General features: G+C 41.1%; 1 protein-coding gene across 2 annotated transcripts in view; it reads left to right on the top strand.

Annotated features, from left to right (window-relative positions):
• LOC307003754 (uncharacterized protein) overlaps nt 1-18,827 on the top strand; it is a 239,208-nt gene extending 220,381 nt beyond the window's left edge. The window contains exons 2-3 of one of the 2 annotated variants that reach the window (XM_079622537.1): nt 4,543-4,787; nt 17,358-18,827. In XM_079622537.1, coding sequence (XP_079478663.1) covers nt 4,604-4,787; nt 17,358-18,460 — 1,287 coding nt within the window. In that variant the 5' untranslated portion in view covers nt 4,543-4,603 and the 3' untranslated portion in view covers nt 18,461-18,827. The remainder of the gene's footprint in view (nt 1-4,542; nt 4,788-17,357) is intronic. The other variant, XM_079622538.1, reaches the window with a different exon arrangement.
• Nucleotides 18,828-22,037: the final 3,210 nt, after the last annotated feature.

Genomic DNA, 22,037 nt, shown 5'->3' with positions numbered 1-22,037 from the left:
ATAGTAATACCTGCTTAAGGATGGGCGATATGGCCTAAAATCCATATTGCGATATACATTGCAGCCTCTTGCGATAACGATATATATCACGATATATAAATTATAATGAAACCATTTCAGAACAGGTTACAAAGACCCTAAGGAAAGCCAAACAACTGCTAAATGTTTTGTTTTTTTGTTTTTTTAAAGAACGGTGTATGTAGTTAAGAACATTTATTGTGCAAAACTGTAATTATACAACATAATGTTGCAGATAAATAAAATTCAAGTACACTAGCTGCAGAGACTTTAAGTAGCCCTAATGTTACATATTATGGCTAGCAGCTTATAAAAACCCCAAATTCAAAATTAGAATATTGTGAAGGTTTTCATAAAGCTGTAAGCCATAATCATCCAAATTATAACAAAGGCTTGTAATATCTCACTTTGCATGTAATGAGTCTATATAATATATTAGTTTCACCTTTTACTTTTGCATGATATTCTAAATTTTACGTCAACTAAAGAAAATGCTTCAAATATAAAAATGTATATACAGTAGTGCCATGTTATAGACAGTGCAGAAGGCACTCCAAATGCAGTTTTAGTTTTTTTTAAAGGACACAAAAGATGCAAAGAGCAGAAAAACTTCTCAGTTAAAAAGCAACACAACAACGAATATTAAAATCGGGCACACACAGAGATTTTATTTACACCACTATTGTGAATACGCGCTGGTATTCAGTGACATGTTTCGTTTTGAGGTGGTAGAACAGATTAGTAGTGTGTGTTACCGAACTGTTGCCCCACGCACGCTGTATAGTTTGCTGCTGCTCGTCGGACGCTTAAACTTCGACATTACGGATGTCGTATATGGGAACTGTATAAAATCCCGCCGTGGTAGCATAGCGACCACTACAACAGAACAACAGACAGGGTCCACGCGGATCCTTAAAAAGTATTAAAAGGTCTTAAATTCGATATTTAAAATTTAAGGCCTTAAAAAGTCTTAAAGTCTTATTTTTACTTATGAAAAGTCTTATTTTTACCTATGAAAGGTCTTAAATTTTAGATGACACTTTTGACGACGTATCTAAATGCTTTCCAAATGAAAACTATCTAATTAGCGTACGTATTATTTTTATTATTCTATCTTTGTGGATTTGCTTGTTCACGTGACAATTCGCGTCATTTACGGCAGCGTATTAGCCTGCGTCTGTCTCCTGCACGCGAGAGGAGAGGATAAGAGAACGAGTAAATGTCAGTTCAACAGTAAGTTCATTCTTTGTGCTTAGGATTGTCTATGAACTATGATGATATTGTAATCATTGTTTTAACTACGTACGAGGCACCGCGAGTTCGAGCTGACATCGCGTTTGTCTCTCATGCTTGCTTTCACTGCGTGATGTGTCAGTGCAGTTATAGGTATGTCCCCAAATGAGTTTTGTCTTATTATATTTATATCACATGTTGCTATATTAGAATATCACGAGCAAGAGTGCCGTTTTCCTGTGCTCAATTGCAATGTGCTATTTATTTTATACAACAGTTAAATTAACAATAAAGTTAACATTGTGTGTTACTTTTTATATTGCCAATATTGTTTGTTTCCTCCTTTATTTCGCCGACGAGAATTTCATAATGAAACTGTAGTCCAACAGACAGCGATTCTTTTTTTTAAAAACTGAAAACCGCGTTTTGAACGAATCATTTGATTCAATGAATGAATCGGCCGTTTGAACAAATCGGTTGAATAAAACTCCAACAACTCGCTTATTAAGACAGTGACTTACTGCCACCTACTGGCGGGTTTAGTTGCATATTTAAAGTGCCCTTTAATTAAAATGTAAAAATTATAAATCATTTCATATTTTAATATTGAATAGCTTTATTTATGCAATTGCAAATTAAGTGTAAATATAGTAATGCCAGTTCGGATGCCGCTTCTGTGTCACCTCTGCACTGCAAGGATGGTTTTTAATTTAATTATTTAATTTGACAGTGGTACGGTCTTATTCTAATAGAATTTAATTTGAATGTTAGAATTTGACATAAAAGGTGATGCATACCTCTAAATACGTTTAGAAATAATTTCCATATTTAGGTGAAAATGCCCCTGGAAATCAATTTAAGGTGGTAAATATTGCCCCTTAATAATTTTTTTTTATTTCAGTCACTACTGTGAACTGATCACTGCATAGATAGAATGCGCAGATACCGCCTCCCCCGCGGCACCGTAGGCCTTGTTAGCCTGGTGGGCCGTAAATCTGCAGGCTCGGGACGGCAGGCTGCGGTCCGAGCCCAGGGCGGGAGCCGACGGGCAGAGGTGTGCGGCGACGGTCTCCTCGACGGGGGGGATGCGGAGGTAGCCGTGGTCCCCCGCCTCGTCCACGGGGGCAAACATGGCCTGGGTGGAAGTGAGGGTGCGCGCCGATTGCGGGGCCACCCACGACTTCACCACGTGCTCATGCACGTCAGGGAAAAACGGTGTTCCTCTTTTCGAAGCGGCCTGACGGCGGCTCGATTGGAGGAACCACGTATCCAGTTTGCTCTTCGAAGGTTCATCGGGAGCTTTTCACGAGAGGTCCAGTTCCTCGACGGCCTTCGAGAGGATACGGAAGAGCTCGTCCTGCAGGTCCGTCGGGGTTTCTTGCTCCGCGGCCGCCAGCGGTGCGGCCTGCTCCGCACCCCAATCGTTCTCGGAGGCCGACAGAGACATGGAGTCGTCTTCCTCGCTCGCCCCGAAGGACACGAAGTCAGCAACCTCGCGAGGGGGTTGAAAGGTGGGGTCGGGGAAGCTCACCGGGGGACGGACCTCGACTCTGTGGTTGGGGGGGCCTACCAGCGGCTCGGTGGCGGCGGCAGGCCCAATCCCCGCTGCTGCGCGAGCTTCCGCCCTCCTGGCTTTGAGGGCTCGAAGAGACATGTCCGCGCAGAGGTCGCAGGACCCTCTGTCCCTGAGGGCGGACTCAGCATGGGCCAGCCCCATGCACGCGACGCAAAACAGGTGCGTGTCGGGGGGGCGATGGGGCCCGAGCACAGGTTGCAAGTAGTTGCCATCGGATGCAGGAGACAGTGCAAGTATCTCCGGTGCAACTTTAACGACGGCGAATAATCCAATAGTTGTAGTATCAGCTTTCTACCACACGATTTGAGCGTGAAGAGAGAGATTCTGATGTAATTGACGCTGCACTTGCATTATAACTGCAACGGTGTTTCAGTATTTGCATATTTGCGTCAATTGGCCAGCTTTGCTGGCGTTAGCCTATAAGATTTCAGCGGAAGTGAAGGAGGAGAGGAGTTCCCATATACGACATCCATAATGTCGAAGTTCCGTAGCCTTGATTGGGATCCCATGATTGTAAACTACGCTTTTACTATTTATAAATGGCTGACTCTGTTACCCAAACTCTGAACGAACTCTCTGCTCCTCACCACGGCGCGTCTCAGGTGCTGCGGTTATCAATCCGCCCAAGTAGCAGTGCTTCGCCTTCAGAGAATATAGTTCCCAGTATTTATACGGTTAAAATTTGTCTGTCTCTCATGTGACTTTGTTTTTTGTACACTCGGTGACTATACAAATCACATGTAAATAGGAAAATGTTTGCGTTATTTTGTCACTTATTTGGATTAGTATGCTAGCTGCAACCATTTACATCCAGTCTTTGTGCTAAGCTAGGCTAGCGGTGGGTGCGTCAAACAGACTTATAGCACGCACGGAGATGAAAAAGGTATGTATGGACTTCTCTAACTCTGGGGGATAAGGTGAATAGGCTAAAGTCTCAAAAAGTCGGAGTGTTCCTTTAAAGATTACCACGGCAAAAAAAATATTTTGTGTTTTCACTTGCACGGATTAATTGTTCACCACAAGACTAGTAATATTCGCTAACAAAGTTAATAGGGTCAATTTTGATTTCATGTCGACTTCAGGAATTATTTGAACGAACTCAATTCAGCTGTTCTGAAACCAAAAACTCATAGTTTCTCATCTCAGGGTAAGTCACTAAAAATGTAAAACTTAGGCCTAGCTATGATTTTGTCTGTTCGTTTACACAAAAAGAGTGTTTTGGGGGCCTGAAAACGTGTTTCAAAGTGCAAGTTTTGAAAACGGTCTCAGTGTAAACAACAAAACTTGAATCTGTGAAAATGATGATGTCATGCACATGCGTATTACGTGTTCAGTCTATAGTGTTTCATCGCCAACTAATGGCCTGGCAGCAGAATACAGAGTTTTTAGTCGTTTTCGCAGATTCGTGTGAATTGGGAACGTTTTGACAATGGTGTCGTCTGTACGTGGACAACTCAAAGGAAAAACTTCTTCGTTTTAAGCATATCGGACCTGAGTTGGACCATTAACTATCACTCTAATCAATATACAAATATAAACCACAACTAAATGTGAAGTCTTTGTAATTTGTTTGTGAATTTGTAGTGGTAGTTTTGAGTGTTTTTGATTGACACTGACTCTCTTACCAATGCACTGAACTAGAGCTGATTGAGACACACCCAGAGATTTAGTTTGGTTTTATTTTGACTTCTGTTACTTATTCTCCTCTTAAACAGGGCAAACACACAGAAAAACTCCTGGTGAAGCGACTGAGATCCACGAGACACTATTATAAAGATGGCATTGATTAAAGAGGAGAGTGAAGACATGAAGATTGAAGAAACGAAGATGGATGAAACATTCAGTGTGAAACAAGAAGATGAGAAACAAACAAAGACAGTGTTTATTAAAGAGGAGAGTGAAGACGTGAAGATTAAAGAAACATTCAGAGTGAAACAAGAAGAAACTGAGGAACAAACAGGTTGGTTTTATTCTCAAAGCTGACCTCACACCGTGTCCTAACTACACGTGCCGCGACACGCGATAAAAGGTATCTTTTCCATGCTAATCAGAGTTTTTGTCCTAACCAGCCGCGACACGTGGCGATTCTATTTTAGAAACGGTTTCTATTTTTCTGCGACGTCGCGCTGGAACAACAAACACAAAGTGTGGCAATGATAATCTCAGGTACTGTTTATGTGCTTTATTTAATGTTAAAAGCGTGTAATGTGACTTTGAATATCATTTAATGCTCCCAGTTTTGTAGCTGTAAAAGCAACAATGGATAATTCACCTCAAATCTTGAAATGAAACAATGGGAACAAGAATGTTCAAAATGTGAAGAAACAAGTGTATTATTTGACAAAGATTGTTTTAGTAACTCAGTAGCCTATGTATTTGAATAATGTTTAAAGTAGCCTACTTCTCCATTTTCTTGCGATTGCCGTCAATTACTCTCTGGTGCTGTGCACTCGCCGCAAGACTCCGCCCGCTGTTCTGATTGGCTGTGGGTTTTGATTGATTTTTACGGATCTCGCAGTCGCGTCGCGTCTAGTGTACAGACAAATTATTTGTCGCTGGAATTCCTTCTGAATCCCTTCTCCGCTCTTTGTGCCTTGCTGTTCTGAAAAGCTTCACTGTTTTATCTGAAAATGAACTTATGTTGTTTTTTAACTCACTACATACAAAAAATGCTGCAAGCCTTGGTGCAACTATGAAACAGAGATGCTTGATTATTATGTTGTTAATTATCTGTGGTGATGTGCAGTCAAATTCTGGCCCAGTTGATACTGACTCTAAGATCTGCAATACTCTGGCTGATTTTTAAAAACATGTCTGGGTTGGGTATTATTCATTTGAATATGCGAAGTATGCTCCCTAAGGTTAATTCTTTACGTATTTGGGCAAAATCCACCGATGAAGATATTATAATTCTTTCAGAAACATTGCTCTCTAAATTAGTCACGGATAAAGACATTGCTGTCAGTGGATACAATGCCTTTAGAACTGACCGGCCCTGTAAGGCTGGGGGCGTGGCTATATATGTATAGAGCAAGTTCATTGCCAATGTAGTTTTTTCACTGTTGTTGGAAGCTACAGACCACCCTCTGCTGTAGCTGACACCCTTCAGACGCTGTCACAGCTTTTATCACGGCTGCAGTACAGTGAGATTGTTCTGGCAGGCGATATGAACTGCGTCTGGTTCAAACCTGCTTTAGATTGAAGGGTCTTTGCAGTGAATTAAATCTTACACAATTAATTGAGTCTCCTACTCGCCCAAATCCAAAACACCCAGAGAAATCTACTCAAATTGATTTGCTATTGACAAATGCAAATGAAACATTTCTCCTTACAAGGTTTTACACATGATTTATTTTATTTTAATTGGGACAGCATTAGGCTTATTGATGATGTTGAAATAGACTGGAAATACTTTCATGATGGATTTTTGCAACTTATTAATAAACATGCTCCTTTGTGTGATGATGAACCAGGTTAATCTCATCATCACTAGAGTGCCAGCCTAGGGCTAGTTTGAATTTATTTGGTGTGCTGCTTGCAGAATGGGTGTATTGAGTATAATGTATATGTGGATAGACAGTCCCAACATCAAGTATTCAATGTGTTAATGTTGTGATGGATAAGAGAGAGTCATTGTTTGTTTTAAATGATTTCTTTATTGTGTAAGTTTGCATGTTATAGCACATTTGAGATCTTACCTGTCTGAGCCTGTGTTTTGGAGGTGGGTTCTGGTAGTGCGCATAGCCAGAACGTACCATTTTACAAAATGGAGGGGGACATTAGTGCTATGAGGTGTTAAGTGTTTGAGTTTTTGGTTGTATGTTATGCATGTTGGTATTATTATCATTGTATGTCAAAAATGAGTTCTTGAACAGTATTTATATTATTTATGTACTAATGTTTTGCTGGAGAAGTCAGTAATGAGTGTCACGGGGAAAGGTTCCACCCCGTGATAATGGTTCGACCCACTAGTGTTTGGCGGGAAACTGGTATATTTAAGCCATTGTCTGAGTATGGTTAAGGAAGGTTGCAGCCTGTGTACACTGTGCAAACGCTTGAACTTGTCTGAGGTGAGACATGCTGAATATTTTTGTGGATGTGCCACTAGGCATTGTTTAGTGCCAGTTTTTGCTGCTCACAGCATTTTTCTTTTGTTTTTAGCACCAGTATGTTACATTAAGTGTTTGTTTTGTTTGTTACTTTGTTTTGTTATTTGTGCTTTGAAGACTACACCTTCAGCTGTGAAATCCAGCTTCTAAAATAAACCACCACTGACATTTTTGAAAACCACTCCTGTGTACTGAGCCTTCCTAACTTCTCCCAGGCCTCTCGACAATTCGCTACATGACACATGGTGGCAGCGGTGTTTCCAGGCCAATAGGAGGCTAGTACATGGGAAGGCTGCATGTTTGGTGGTGCAACAAACCCTTTTTCAAGTTGGTGGCAGGAGAAACTGTTGGTGTTAATCGAAAATGCCACCAAAGAAGCAAGATGCAGCAAAGGCAAGGGATGAGTCTAAAGTTCCAGATGAGTCCGAAGCTACGGGCACAATGCCAGACCAAAGTGAAGTTGTAACTGGGAGCACAACTGACCAACTTATGGATATGCTGCAAACGTTTTTACGTAGGCAACATCAAAGAGAGGATCGCTTGGAAAGAGAGGCGCAGCGTCAAGAGCATAAATGGCAGGTGCTTCACCATCAGTTTACACAACTGCAGTCGGAAGTTCATCAAGACCAACAACAACGACAGTCAGTGGCACAGGTAGCAGTACCAGCAGCTACATCAGCAGATACAGCTGTGCATCGGCCTTCAACCATTCATACAGGTCGACAACCCTTACAGGATGAGGGATCTGCGTCGGCGGGCGAGAATCCAACTGAGGGACAAGGACCTGCAATGCCATGTTTCCAAAACCCGAGAATGCTTCCTTGGACCCATGACGAGGATATAGAACACTATCTAACAACTTTTGAACGTATTGCTCAAGCGTGCAGATGGCCAAGACAAGACTGGGTGTTGCATTTGTTACCTCTCTTATCTGGTAAGGCGAGGGCAGCTTATGTGGCCATGGAGCCTGACAACTCATTAAACTATGGCTTTGTCAAACAGGCTATTCTTGACAAGTTTGAAATCAATGTTGAAATGTATAGACAACGCTTCAGATCGTACAGCACTCAAGAAGAGGAGACCCCAAGAGAACTGCAAGTAAGACTAAGAGACTTGTATGAGAAGTGGATGGATCCTAAGAGTCGTACAAAGGAGGAGATCGGTGACCAGATAGTGCTAGAACAGTTCCTCAAGTTACTCAATCCAGAGACAAGAACATGGGTGAGACAGAATAACCCTACCTCATCTAAACAAGCAGCAGAAATGGCAGAGACCTTTATGGCTGCAAGACGATCGGTGTATCAACCAAGACGATGGCGGAGCTATAACAACAGCCCAACCGGTAAGTCTGGGGATGGTTGGGGTAGTGGTCTGAGCAATATGGGTTCTAATACCGGTGTATCACAGATCAGTTCTGGTATGAACACTAGTAAACATCAGGGTACAGTTAATCAGTATAAGGGTAAAGCTGTGATTGTTTGTCATGGATGTGGCCAGCCAGGGCATAAAAAAGCAGATTGCCCTTTACAGAAAGTTACTAATACCCGCCTTTGTTATGTACCAAGATCTGCTTTGGGGTTAAAGGAGGTGGAGTCGAATACAGACACCGTAATAGAGGTAAAAATCGGGACTAAATTCTTTAAAGCTTTAGTTGACTCGGGTTCAAGCCAAACGTTGGTAAGGACTGAATGTTTGGGTGAAGCTAACGTATTGAGGCAGGACAAAGTGAGAGTCCGCTGTATTCATGGTGAGGAAAAAGAATACCCGAAAACGGATGTGGTAATTGAAATAAGTGGTCAGGCTTATTATCTGTCAGTTGGTGTTATGGACCAGGCGCCCTATCCAGTTATTTTAGGTAGAGATGTGCCCGTACTTGTAGATCTTTTACAGAATGACAGGGAGATAGCAGAAGCTAGGGTGGTAACAAGAGCCCAGGCTAAGCATGATAAGACCTGTAAACAGCTGTTGCAAGACTTACCTTTTGGTGGGGGTACTAAAACTAGGAAATCAAGACGTGAGAGGCGTCAGAACAAAGTTGAGGGTACAGAAATGGTCGAAAAGTTGCCTGAACCTCATATAGAGGATATTGAATGCTTTCCTCATGATATAGTGGAACTGCAAAGGCAAGACAAAACCCTGAAACCTTTGTTTGAGAAGGTAGACAAGGGAAACACCGTATCAGCTTTTCTGCAGAAAGATCATTTTGTGATTAAAGAGGATAGGCTGTATCTAGTAAGCGAGGAGGGAGAGAGGTTGGTGGTCCCTGAATCTATGAGATGGAAGGTATTGCAGTTGGGTCATTCGGTACCGTGGGCGGGGCATTTAGGCCAGCAGAAAACGCTAGCCAGAATTGCTAGTAGATTCTATTGGCCCAGGCTGTATATGGACGTAATGGATTTTTGTAAGTCTTGTCCAGAGTGTCAGTTGGTAAGTCCAGCTAGAAAGGGCGATAGAGCACCGCTAGTAAGTCTCCCTATTATTGACATCCCGTTTTCTCGTATTGCTATGGATATAGTGGGTCCGTTAGAAAAGAGTAGAACAGGGAATCGGTATATTCTGGTTGTCGCAGATTATGCTACTAGATATCCAGAGGTTTTTCCTCTTAAAAACACAAAGACGAGACAAGTTGTTAATGCCCTTGTTCAGCTATTTTCACGGGTAGGCTTACCCAAGGAGATAATTACAGACCAGGGGACCAACTTTACATCTAGACAAATTAAGCAAGTATATTCAATGTTGCGTATACACCCTATTAAGACCACTCCTTATCATCCTCAGACTGACGGTATGGTAGAACGATTCAATCAGACATTGAAAACAATGTTGCGCAAGTTTGTGTCTGATACAGGTGCAGACTGGGACCAGTGGTTGCCGTACTTGATGTTTGCCTATAGAGAAGTCCCACAATCATCTACAGGCTACTCACCCTTCGAACTGCTCTACGGACGTCAGGTTCGTGGACCCTTAGATGTCTTAAAGGAGGCCTGGGAAGGAGACAATGCAAGTGAGCAAACCAATATCTTGTCGTATGTCATTAAGATGAGGGAGAAGATGGACTCGATGGCAGAGTTGGTAAGAGTCAACATGACTAAGGCGCAACAACATCAAAAACAATGGTACGATCAGTCAAGCAGGAAGAGAACGTTAAGTCCAGGTCAGAAGGTGCTACTGCTCCTCCCCACATCTGACTGCTCATTACTGGCAAAGTGGCAGGGGCCATATGAAGTGTTACGAAAACTAAGTGCTACTAATTATGAGATCTCTCTACCGGATCGCAGGAAGAAGTCTCAAGTTTTTCATATTAACCTCTTAAGACCGTGGCACGAGAGAAAAGGCTCATGGTCAGAGCAGCTGTGGGCAAGAAAGGTGGATGAAGAAGAGGAACTGGAGGAGCAATACTTCCCAGTGGATCAAAAATCCATTACCTTTCCAGCAGTAGATCATCTTACACCTAAAAAGCAGAAAGAGTTCCTGAAGCGAGTACCAGAGAATCTCTTCAGTGATCAGCCTGGAAAAACGGATCTTCTACAGCATGATATTCGCCTTCTGCCAACAGAGCCTATTAGGCAGACTCATTGTAGAGTGCCCGCCCGCCTGATTCCTGCTTTGAAAGAGGAAGTGAAAGTGATGCTTGATTTAGACATCATAGAACCATCTAGGAGCGAATGGTGTAGTCCAGTGGTACTTGTACCAAAAAAGGATGGTTCACTTCGGTTCTGCGTCGACTTCTCGAAGCTTAATGCAGTGTCAGCTTTTGATCCATACCCGATGCCAAGAGTTGATGAGCTAATTGAACGACTGGGCAAAGCTAAATATTTAACAACTCTTGACTTGTGCAAAGGATATTGGCAAGTGCCACTGACTGACTCTGCTAAAGAATTGACTGCGTTCCGTGTTCCTTCTGGATTATATCATTTTAAATTTATGCCTTTTGGACTGCAGGGGGCAGCAGCAACCTTCCAGCGCTTGGTGGACCAGGTGCTGAGAGGAGTGGACAGTTTTGCAGCAGCTTACATAGATGACATTGTCATTTTCAGCGATTCGTGGGAAGAACATCTGGAGCATCTTGCTGAAGTGTTCAATAAGATCCAACAAGCAGGTTTGGTTGTCAATGCCAAGAAATGCCAGATCGCCAAGCAAGAAGTCTCTTATCTAGGCTACGTCGTGGGAGGAGGATCAATCAGGCCTCAGGTAGATAAAGTGCATGCTATCTTGTCGTGTGCACCCCCAACGACGAAGAAGAGTGTTCGATCATTTCTGGGCTTGGTGGGTTGGTACAGGAGATTTGTTCCTAATTTTGCTTGCAGAGCTGCAGCGTTAACTGATCTTACAAGGAAGAGTAGCCCCATAAAAGTCAAGTGGACCTCAGAGTGTGAGCAAGCTTTTCAAGATCTAAAGGCTTGTCTGTGCAAAGATCCTGTCCTTCAGAGCCCAAACTTTGACCTTCCTTTTGTGGTTCAAACCGATGCATCTGGACTGGGATTGGGTGCGGTACTGTTACAGGGTGAAGGGCAAGATCGACACCCAGTACAGTACATTAGCAGGAAGCTGTTTCCTCGTGAGACTAACTATTCAACTGTTGAAAAAGAAGCTCTGGCCATTAAATGGGCCTTGGACACGTTAAAATATTATTTGATTGGCAAAGACTTTGTTCTCGAAACTGATCATAGGGCTTTGCAATGGATTAATAAAATGAGAGACAGTAATGCAAGAATTACAAGGTGGTATCTTTCCCTCCAACCTTTTAAATTCAAAGTCCAATATAGGGCTGGAACATTGAACATTATTGCAGATTTTTTGTCACGCCTCTCTTGAAGAGTGGCTGTCTTGAGGAGGGGGGTATGTGATGATGAACCAGGTTAATCTCATCATCACTAGAGTGCCAGCCTAGGGCTAGTTTGAATTTATTTGGTGTGCTGCTTGCAGAATGGGTGTATTGAGTATAATGTATATGTGGATAGACAGTCCCAACATCAAGTATTCAATGTGTTAATGTTGTGATGGATAAGAGAGAGTCATTGTTTGTTTTAAATGATTTCTTTATTGTGTAAGTTTGCATGTTATAGCACATTTGAGATCTTACCTGTCTGAGCCTGTGTTTTGGAGGTGGGTTCTGGTAGTGCGCATAGCCAGAACGTACCATTTTACAAAATGGAGGGGGACATTAGTGCTATGAGGTGTTAAGTGTTTGAGTTTTTGGTTGTATGTTATGCATGTTGGTATTATTATCATTGTATGTCAAAAATGAGTTCTTGAACAGTATTTATATTATTTATGTACTAATGTTTTGCTGGAGAAGTCAGTAATGAGTGTCACGGGGAAAGGTTCCACCCCGTGATAATGGTTCGACCCACTAGTGTTTGGCGGGAAACTGGTATATTTAAGCCATTGTCTGAGTATGGTTAAGGAAGGTTGCAGCCTGTGTACACTGTGCAAACGCTTGAACTTGTCTGAGGTGAGACATGCTGAATATTTTTGTGGATGTGCCACTAGGCATTGTTTAGTGCCAGTTTTTGCTGCTCACAGCATTTTTCTTTTGTTTTTAGCACCAGTATGTTACATTAAGTGTTTGTTTTGTTTGTTACTTTGTTTTGTTATTTGTGCTTTGAAGACTACACCTTCAGCTGTGAAATCCAGCTTCTAAAATAAACCACCACTGACATTTTTGAAAACCACTCCTGTGTACTGAGCCTTCCTAACTTCTCCCAGGCCTCTCGACAATTCTCTACATGACACTTTGCATAAGTTTAGAGTCAAGGGACAAGACAACCCTTGGTTTTCGACGGAGTTTAGCAAACTTCTTCATGAGAGGGATGTGTCTTGGGCAAAGGCTAGGAAATCTGGGGTGGAGGCCGATAGGATTCATTTCAGACGACTACGAAACCAGTTCACAGCAGCTGTCCGACATGCCAAATCTGAATACTAGCCTATCTAGCGGCTACTACAGACAATCTATATAACCCTAGGACTTTTTGGAAGTTTATCAAGTCAATTTCTTTAACTAAATCCCATAATGAACTGCCTTCCCATATCATCAGGGACAATATTACTATCTCGGACAGATCGGCGATGCTAGAATGTTTTAAAGAACATTTTGTTGCATCTGGTTCTTTGTTTGACCAATCTCTACCTCCAAAACCTCCCCTTCTGATGGTAATGCTGCTGGAAGATGTTGTGTTGGCCAGCCTTTTTCTTTTACCTTTGGCCCGTTTTCAATCGATGATGTAAATAAAGCCCTAATGTCACTGGTCATCAAAAAGCCTGCTGGCCCAGATTGTTTTTATTTGTAAAAAATTGCTCATGTATATTTTTAATTTCTCTTTGGTTCAGAATGTTATGCCATCAATCTGGAAATCTGCCCATGTCCTCCCCTTGTTAAAGGGAGGAGATCCTACCTTGCTAAACAACTATAGGCCTATCTCCAACTTGTCTGTGGTGTCAAAGGTCGTAGAATGACTAGTAAGTGAACAACTGAAAGAATTCCTGAGTGTTAATAATATTCTCTCAGAGTTTCAGTCGGGTTTCCGAAAGGAACATAGTACCATCTCTGCTTCTCTGACATCATTGAGGCACTGGACAGCAAAAAGATGTGTGCAGCTCTTTTCATCGATCTTTCCAAAGCTTTTGATACGGTGAACCATTGTATTTTAAAACAGAGACTGCTCAACATTGGTCTTTCTGAGAAGGCAGTTGGATGGTTTGAAAATTATCTCTCAGATAGGACTCAGTGCATCACCTTTGACGGTATCTCTTCAGGTTTCTTACAAGTTGTATCAGGGGTTCCTCAGGGATCGGTGCTGGGCCCACTTTTATTCACCATTTATTTAAATTACCTTGGTTCAAATGTCCACAATGCTCTGTTTCATTTTTATGCTGACGACACTAGTGTTGTCACGGTACCAAAATTTCAGTATTCGGTACCAATACCCATGATAATCCACGGTTCTCGGTACCAATTTCGGTACCAAAGCATAATTTAGATGAAATTTGCATATATTAAAGTGTATATCCATTTGTTAGATAACATTAGATAAAATGACCTAACAATAGTTATATACTGAAGCAATTATTCTCCTTGGGGTAATTTAAAAATATAGCCTACTAATACATTTTTAAAATCAAAAGTTTTATCCGTTCATGAACAATCAAGTGTTTCTATTAAATAACATTCACAAACATACATTAATGTTGTAAAAATATATGAATCACTCAATGTGTTGATGTTAGATAAGGCATTAAGTAATGAAGGGTATCTTATTGTAGTGTTACCAAACTATACAGGAGATAAAAACGTGTTTTAATTGACTTGACTGCCCTTTTATTTAATCCAAAACTGCGTTCATATTTAATTTTAAAAGGCCTTTTAAACTACATACAACCGCACACGATACCACTTTAGGGGCCGTTCACATATCGCATTTTATATTGCATGCAAATTCGTTATTTCAAATGTAGGCGCGCGGCTTATAATAGAAACATCTCAACAGGTCATGTGACAAAAACCAGCGGCCTTTCCGTAACAACATGGACATGGAAAGCTCGGCCAAACAGCTGATCATACCTGTACTGGGCGGCTTTTTATTTCTCATCTCAATGAATATAACTAGTAGTAAAGCTAATGCAAGGGCTAGAAATCAATTAATAATTTAATGATACTTCCTCGTCATCATGGAGAGCGCAGTTTGCACCGCTTTCTCCTTTCCACAAGCGCATGCTTTCCCGTTGCGTCTGCCATTGCTATGCAACCATGAACAGCGAACGCCTGGAAAACGAATTTGCACGCGCAAAAAACGCGCTGTGAACGGCTCTTTCCTCCTTTCTTGTCAACAAGTGGATAAATCCATCATTGGGACATTGCCCCCTTATTTATGTAGGCTTATGTCCTTCAAGGCCAGCACTCGCTCTCTGCGGTCTAATGATAATCTCCACCTGGTTGTGCCTAGGGCTCGCACAGAGTTAGGGAAGCAAGCATTTAGAATTTCTGCCCCATCAGCCTGGAACCTGTTACAGAATGACTTTATAAACTTTATAACTTGGTCTCCTTTGGTCAATTTAAGAGGCTAGTAAAGTACCGGGAAGCAGGCACAATAGGCACCTGTCCCTGCTTCCCAAATTAGGATAAGTCTATAAAAAGGTTCTTTTTTTTTTTCTTTTTTTTTCCTCTCTTCGTTGGTCAATTCATTGTTAACGTATTATGTCTTGTATATTCATTGTATTTATAATATTTTGTATTTCTATGTGGAACTTTTATTTCGGCTTTCTTGGCCAGGGCTACTTCGCAAAAGAGACTTGTTCTCAAAGGATTTCCCTGGTTAAATAAGGGTTAAATAAAAAAATAGAAACTCTGGCCTGTAAATCGTTTCTATTTTGTTTTAGTTGTTCTTGTTGCTTTTCTGCAACAGATGAATAACAATTTATTAATTTTTATGTTTTATTCATAGATATTTATATTTAATCGTTTTATTCTCCCGCAGCCCGCACACACAGAATAAGTGCATTACCGCCCGCGCTCAGCCATCAAATTTAGTTCCGCGAGTATAGCGGCGGGAAATATCGGGCTCGGGCAGAGAATCTAAGCTCTAAACAGGACAGAGTAACGTATACGGCGGATACCGCTCATATACATTTTTTTTTGACTACGTAGTTGGGGTCGTAGCAGGGTTTCCCGCAGCACTTAGGAAATAAGGCGGCAGGCGTGTGTTGCTTAGGCGGCCGCCTTATTTCCTAAGTGCTGCGGGAAACCCTGCTACGACCCCAACTACGTCGTCAAAAAAAATGTTACGTTAACATGCTGGACACCTATTCAGCCTGTTGTTCTGTGTGCTATTGTGGAGCTAAATAATTTGCCTTTCCAGATTAAATGTCGGTTCTTGGTCTTGGATCTTGTGAAATAAATTTTGAAATAAATGCTATTTTTAGTCCAGTGCGACTTATATATGTTTTTTTCCTCTTCATGACGCATTTTTTGACTGATCCGACTTATAGTCCGGAAAATACAGTATTCAAGAATTTTCGATAACGTTGTGGTCGATAGTGTCAAATGTAGCGCTACGGTACAGTAACACTAATAGAGAGAACTATAATAGTAGTACCAATAGTAGTTTGATGGTGTTTACCAGCCGGAGCTTGCAAGCTGTTTCGATCTCCTGAAACTAAATCCAAACTAACTTCGTTTGGGCCTGATTTTGTTTGAATTCCTCAGAAAATATTGTCACAATCTATTGTTCTTCATTTTAAATTGAAGAGTATATGGACCTTTAGCCTAGTTGTCACCCAATTGATTTTAGTCGTCAAACTATTATTTGAGGAACAAGACTGTTTTTCTGAACCAACACATCTTTAATTTAGAACTGCGAGTCCTGGACAAGCCTAGTTTAAGAGCCAGGCAGGATGTTTGTTGCTCACTGTTTATCACAGGGTAAAGTGAAAGGCTTTACGTTCATCATGAGGAGCACTTTCAATGTGAGAATGAGCACACGTCAACATTTTTATTAAGTTGCATGCTAAGCTAACTTAGCCGGATGGCTAAAAATCCATATTAGAAAGAATGGCCAATGGTTTGGCATGTTCACCAGTTAATCACAAGTTCTACTAGGCTAACATAGAATAGGTCAACAAATACAAAAATGGTAAACTTCTAAAAGACTTTTCTTGGAAATAGAACAGAATATCAAAAACATTTTCAGTCATTTCTGTGCGGCTCGGTCTAAAGTTCATCAGAGCAGATTTGGGAGGAAATTGGAATAGATTTGTAGACGTATCAATGATTTTTTTTGTGCAAATGCTTAAATTGTGGACAAGCAAATTAATGGAAAATGTCGAACTGTATATCTAGAATCATCATAAACCAGGGACTTCAGTTCAATTACTGCTTCAACACACGTGCCTGTAATTTTCAAGTAACCCTGAACACCATACTTTAGATGTGTTTGATTGGGGCTTGAGCTGAACTCTGCAAGACGTTAGCTCTTAGCCCATAACCAAGGAATGTATTTATACAATACATTATAAAAATTCATTTCAGACATTTCAAATGCTATAATATTTTTTTGTTAAAAAGAAAAGTAAAGAAAGTGTCTGCTGAACACAATTTTTTTTGCCAATGTCAAATAATTTATAAAATGTCACACTTTATGAAAAATGTGAACATGGCAGACTGGCAGTTTGTCTAAAATGTCATAATTTCGGAAGGTATGGTTCATAGGGCTGCCACCACAGCTGCCACTACAGCACCATCTGTGATTGGCTAATGAACACAAAATAATAATCAACGATAATATTTAGGGGACAAAAATTTAGACTATATTTTATTTGATGGGGGTGATACGGGGCTGTATACCACTGGACTAAACGTTTTGATGTCTGTTGCTTTGTGCCATTAAACTGGGGATAAACATGTATTTGTCTTTTTTTTACCTTAGATCTGATGCCACTGAAAGAGGACAGTCAAGAACTGAATGATGTTAAGGAAGAGAAACCTCATGATTTCATAACTGCAGAACAATATTGCTCACAGTCTGAAAAGACGTTGTCACAAAAAAGATGTAAAAATACTGGAACTAGAAGTTATTTCACCTGCTTTCAGTGCGGAAAGAGTTTTAGTCAACATGGAAACCTTAAAGACCACATGAGAATTCACAATGGAGAGAAGCCTTACACATGTCCTCAGTGTGGAAAAGGTTTCACTAAAAAAGAAAACCTTAAAAATCACATGCGAATCCACACTGGAGAGAAGCCTTACACATGCCCTCAGTGTGGAAAGAGTTTCACTGGAAAAGGAAGTCTGAAAGTCCACATGAGACTTCACACGGGAGAAACCCCTTACACCTGCCAACAGTGTGGGAAAAGTTTTACACATAAAGCAACAATTAAAATCCACATGAGAGTTCACACTGGAGAGAGCCATTACACATGCCCTCAGTGTGGAAAGAGTTTCAGTCAACCTGGAAACCTTAAAGTCCACATGAGAGTTCACACTGGAGAGAAGCCTTACACCTGCCAACAGTGTGGAAAAGGTTTCTCTGAAAAAGGAAACCTTAAAAAACACATGAGAGTTCACACCGGAGAAAAACCTTTCACCTGTCAACAGTGTGGAATGAGTTTTTCACATAAAGCAACAATTAAAGTCCACATGAGAATTCACACTGGAGAGAAGCCTTACGTATGCTCTCAGTGTGGAAAGGGTTTTACACATCAAGGATCCCTTAATACCCACACAAGAATTCATGCTGGAGAGAAGTCATTCACATGTGGTCAGTGTGGAAAGAGATTCAGACGTAAAGAAAACCTTAATTACCACATGAGGATTCACTCAAGAGAGAACAGTTTTATATGTCATCAATGTGGAATAAGTTTCACAGACAGCAATCACCTTAAGAATAATGTAATAACTCACATTGGACAGAAGCCTTTCATGTGTCATCACTGTGGAAAGACTCGCTCAAACAAAGCAAACCTAAAGGCTCACATGAGAGTTCACACTAGACAGAGGCCTTACAAGTGTCTTCATTTCACACAGACCTGAAACGTCATTAGCGTCATTCTTCTGGTAAGAAATGTCAGTGTTCTTCAGGGTGACGAGGTTAAGAAAACTGAGAATTTTCAAAAATCACCTGTGCATTTATTCTGGAGGGAGGCCACTTATTTGTGATCAGTCTATTGAAAAAAAATTGTCATCACCCTTACCATAACACCTAATAAATCGTTCAGATGTGAGACCCTATTTGTGTTCTTTGTGTGAAAAGATTTTGTACGTGCTCAGCAATTTTAAATAGCATCAGTATGTGTATGTCCAAAAAAACATCTACATTATACTGTTGGAAGGGTCACAGCACCATATTGTTGCCCTATTGTTGGTTTGATCGCTTCTACAGTAGAGATCAAAATTAGAGAACAATTAGGAAACACTTGATTTCAGAAATATTGTTAATCTTCATTTCTTGAAATTTTAAGGAATATTAGCTGTGGGTATACCATTGTTCTACTAGCATTTTTTTTTTTTTTTTTTTTACAAAATAACCAAGGTACTCTAAACAACAACCTTTATTTTATGGAAAACACAATAACCATTGCAGCACAAAAGAAAGCATTACAACTAATATTTGAGGGTTACAGCAGTCAGAATTAGTAGGAAGTGTAGAGGCCCTTGCTTTGAATGACCTGAGCATATCTGCGGCCACAGGACATCACTAGATTCTCACACTGCTCTGGTGTGATCTTGGTCCACTCTTCTTCCACAGTTCGGTAACTGTAGTGGGTTTCTTAGCCATAACTTTGTCGCAAAGGATTTTCAATCGGGTTTAGATCAGGACTCTGGGCTGGCCATTTAATTATTTTTCAATTTTCTGAGCTTCAAGGAACTGCTTTACCCTTTTGCAGTGTGACGGGGCATTGTCTTGCATGAAAATTGTGGGTTGATTGGGAGATGCTTGTAGGGAAGGAACCGCATGTTGCCGAAGGAGGTTCAGATAAATTCAGATTCACCCTGCATTCACCCTGCCATGTAGCTCTATAATAGGCCCAACTCCTGCTGCAGAAAACATCCCCCAAACCATGACACTTCCTCCTCCACCTCTGACTGACTTCTTTACGCACTTTGGGTTCAATCTTTCCCCAGTTTGACAATGAACATAATGTTTCCCATCAGACACAAATAAATTAAAGTTACTTTCATCACTAAAGTGAACTTTTGACCAGTTCTCCTCTGTCCACACGACATGCTCCTCCGCAAAGGTTAGTCTAGCCTTTTGATTCTTTCTGCTGATGAGAGGCTTGGTCGCTGCAGAGTGAGCTTTCAGTCTGAATTCTCTTAAACGACATAGCCTGTATACTATAGCCTATGTATAGTAGGCTATCAAGTAGAGATGCGCGGATGGGCTATTATTTCATCCGCAACCGCACCACAAAACCCATCATTCGTCCGCCATCCATCCGCACCAACGTTTTTGACCAATTTTCAAAACCACAACCGCCCGCCATCCGCTGATTGGGCCTTGCAAGGCGCTGCTGATGACAGCCGCGCCCGGGATACTAGAAAGCTCTTACTTCAGAATATCAGCAGTGAACTCTATTTCCGACTCTAAGAACGCCAGAGAAGATTTAGAGGAGCAGAATGGAACTGGTCGATATGTGCGTTAGATGTATGTTGACAGGACTTTCAATGTCTGAAACAACAACAAAAATCACATTAAAGTGGGCCACCATGTTGCCTGTCTTTACCTATTAGGCTTAAATGAGTAGCAACCAACTTAAATATATAAATTTATTTTTTCTCAAGTGACATACTGTTCAATCAATAAATTACTGTAACAAATTACACAGCACTTAACCCCTTAAAGTGTGTATGTCAGGTTAAATTTTTTTTTTAGATATATTAAATAAGGTTTAGATGTCTGAGTGAAAATGTAATTATCATTAAAATTATTACTGTAACTGCCCTACAATAAGCTTTATAGCCATTTCTGTCAAGATTATATTTTTAAAACACAGCTGAGCTGTGACGTCATATGAGGGAGACGTGCCAACAAAGTTCTGTTCAAGTATGGAGAGTTTTGAGTCTGAGGAGGTCCAAAATCCCCCTCGAACCTATACGATGGCCCACAGCCATACAATTTTGAGCCTCCAAGGTGGGAGACAGATGAGGAGCCAAACAGAAATGTTAATAATTCCTATCGAATAAACATAAATATCTGGTGTGAAGAGAACCAGTGGAGAGTTGGTCAGGTGTCTGGTAAGTATAGGCATAACTTAGAGGTGGAACAGTACATGTATTCGTATTGAACCGAAACGGTACAGGCGTCACGGTTCGGTGCATGAATATACACGAAGAATACATGGTATAAAAATAAATTAAACTTGCATGCAAATTAATTAATGCGGAACAACTGTTATACGCGGGTTATTTAGGGACACCTAATCTGTAGCTCCGCCTTAGCTCTGAAGCTCCGTGGCTATAATGAACAGGCTGCGATGTCAAGATTGCAATGCTGGAATTTGTTGGTGTGTGTGTGTGTGTGTGTGTGTGTGTGTGTGTGTGTGTGTGTGTGTGTGAGAGAGAGAGAGAGAGAGAGAGAGAGGGGAAGGGGTGCGATCGACCGCTTCTACTGCAGTCGCATACACCGTAGGCACCGCATCAGCTACCAGTCTCACTCGGGTTTTAAATCTCATTTTATAACTCATGAGATCTTCAACCGCGTAGTCCTTCTCAGTGAAATGGGCGCTGCAAATGACCGAAGTCTTGGATACCGAAGCAGCACTGAAGTCAGCGCGTTTGGTCCGAACAAAGTTGACCCAGGCACGGAACACAGTGGACTCTGTGACCGGTTTTAACAGTGTTTTTGCACCCAGCACAAACGCAGTAATTCACCATCGTGAAAATATGCCTGCGTATACTAACTACCTAACTTAAATAACTAACTAACTAAATGTCCTAATCACTAATTCTCTCGCTCTATCACTCGTACAATTATCAACACAGCTCAGCGACCTGGGGAGACGTCTCCCTCATATGACGTCAAACGATTCGTTTGGAAGGAGGAGCAGTTTTAAGGGAGGACTGAAAATAACTAACTTTTTTATCTTATATTCTGCCTTTAGGTATCGAAAAACATACAAAACAATACATCAACTTGTCAAACGTGTATTTCCCCCAACTATTTTGTGTTAATCATAATTACAAATTTAACCTGACATACACACTTTAAGCGGAACCCCCTTTTTTTTAATAGACATGAAAATGCACATTCTGAACTTAAAGGGTAACTAAACACTAAACCAACTTTTTTTAGTTAATGATCTGTACGAATGGAGCTTCATAAATGCTGTTCATTGATTCGAGTACTTTTTTTAACATTTGAGTATAAAGTGTTTTAATTTTCAAATATATGGTGTAAAAACGTCTGAGTGCTGCCCTCTTCAGGTTAAACGGAATCTCCTGAAGTAGGGGTACTCTCTGACGTAGGGTACTCTGTGACGCTGCGAGCTCACCACGCCCCTGGCAGCCCCTGGTATAAAAGCATCTGGTTCCGTCAACACCAGAGCGAGTCAGGAGCTGGAAATTGGAATTACGAGTATTGAAAACGATCTGGATAGCGTATTTTAGC

Source organism: Phoxinus phoxinus (genome assembly GCF_949152265.1).
Source record: "Phoxinus phoxinus genome assembly, chromosome: 9".
Taxonomy (NCBI): Eukaryota; Metazoa; Chordata; class Actinopteri; order Cypriniformes; family Leuciscidae; genus Phoxinus; species Phoxinus phoxinus.
Note: the sequence above shows the minus strand (reverse complement) of the source record. Positions and strands in the feature narration are given on the sequence as shown.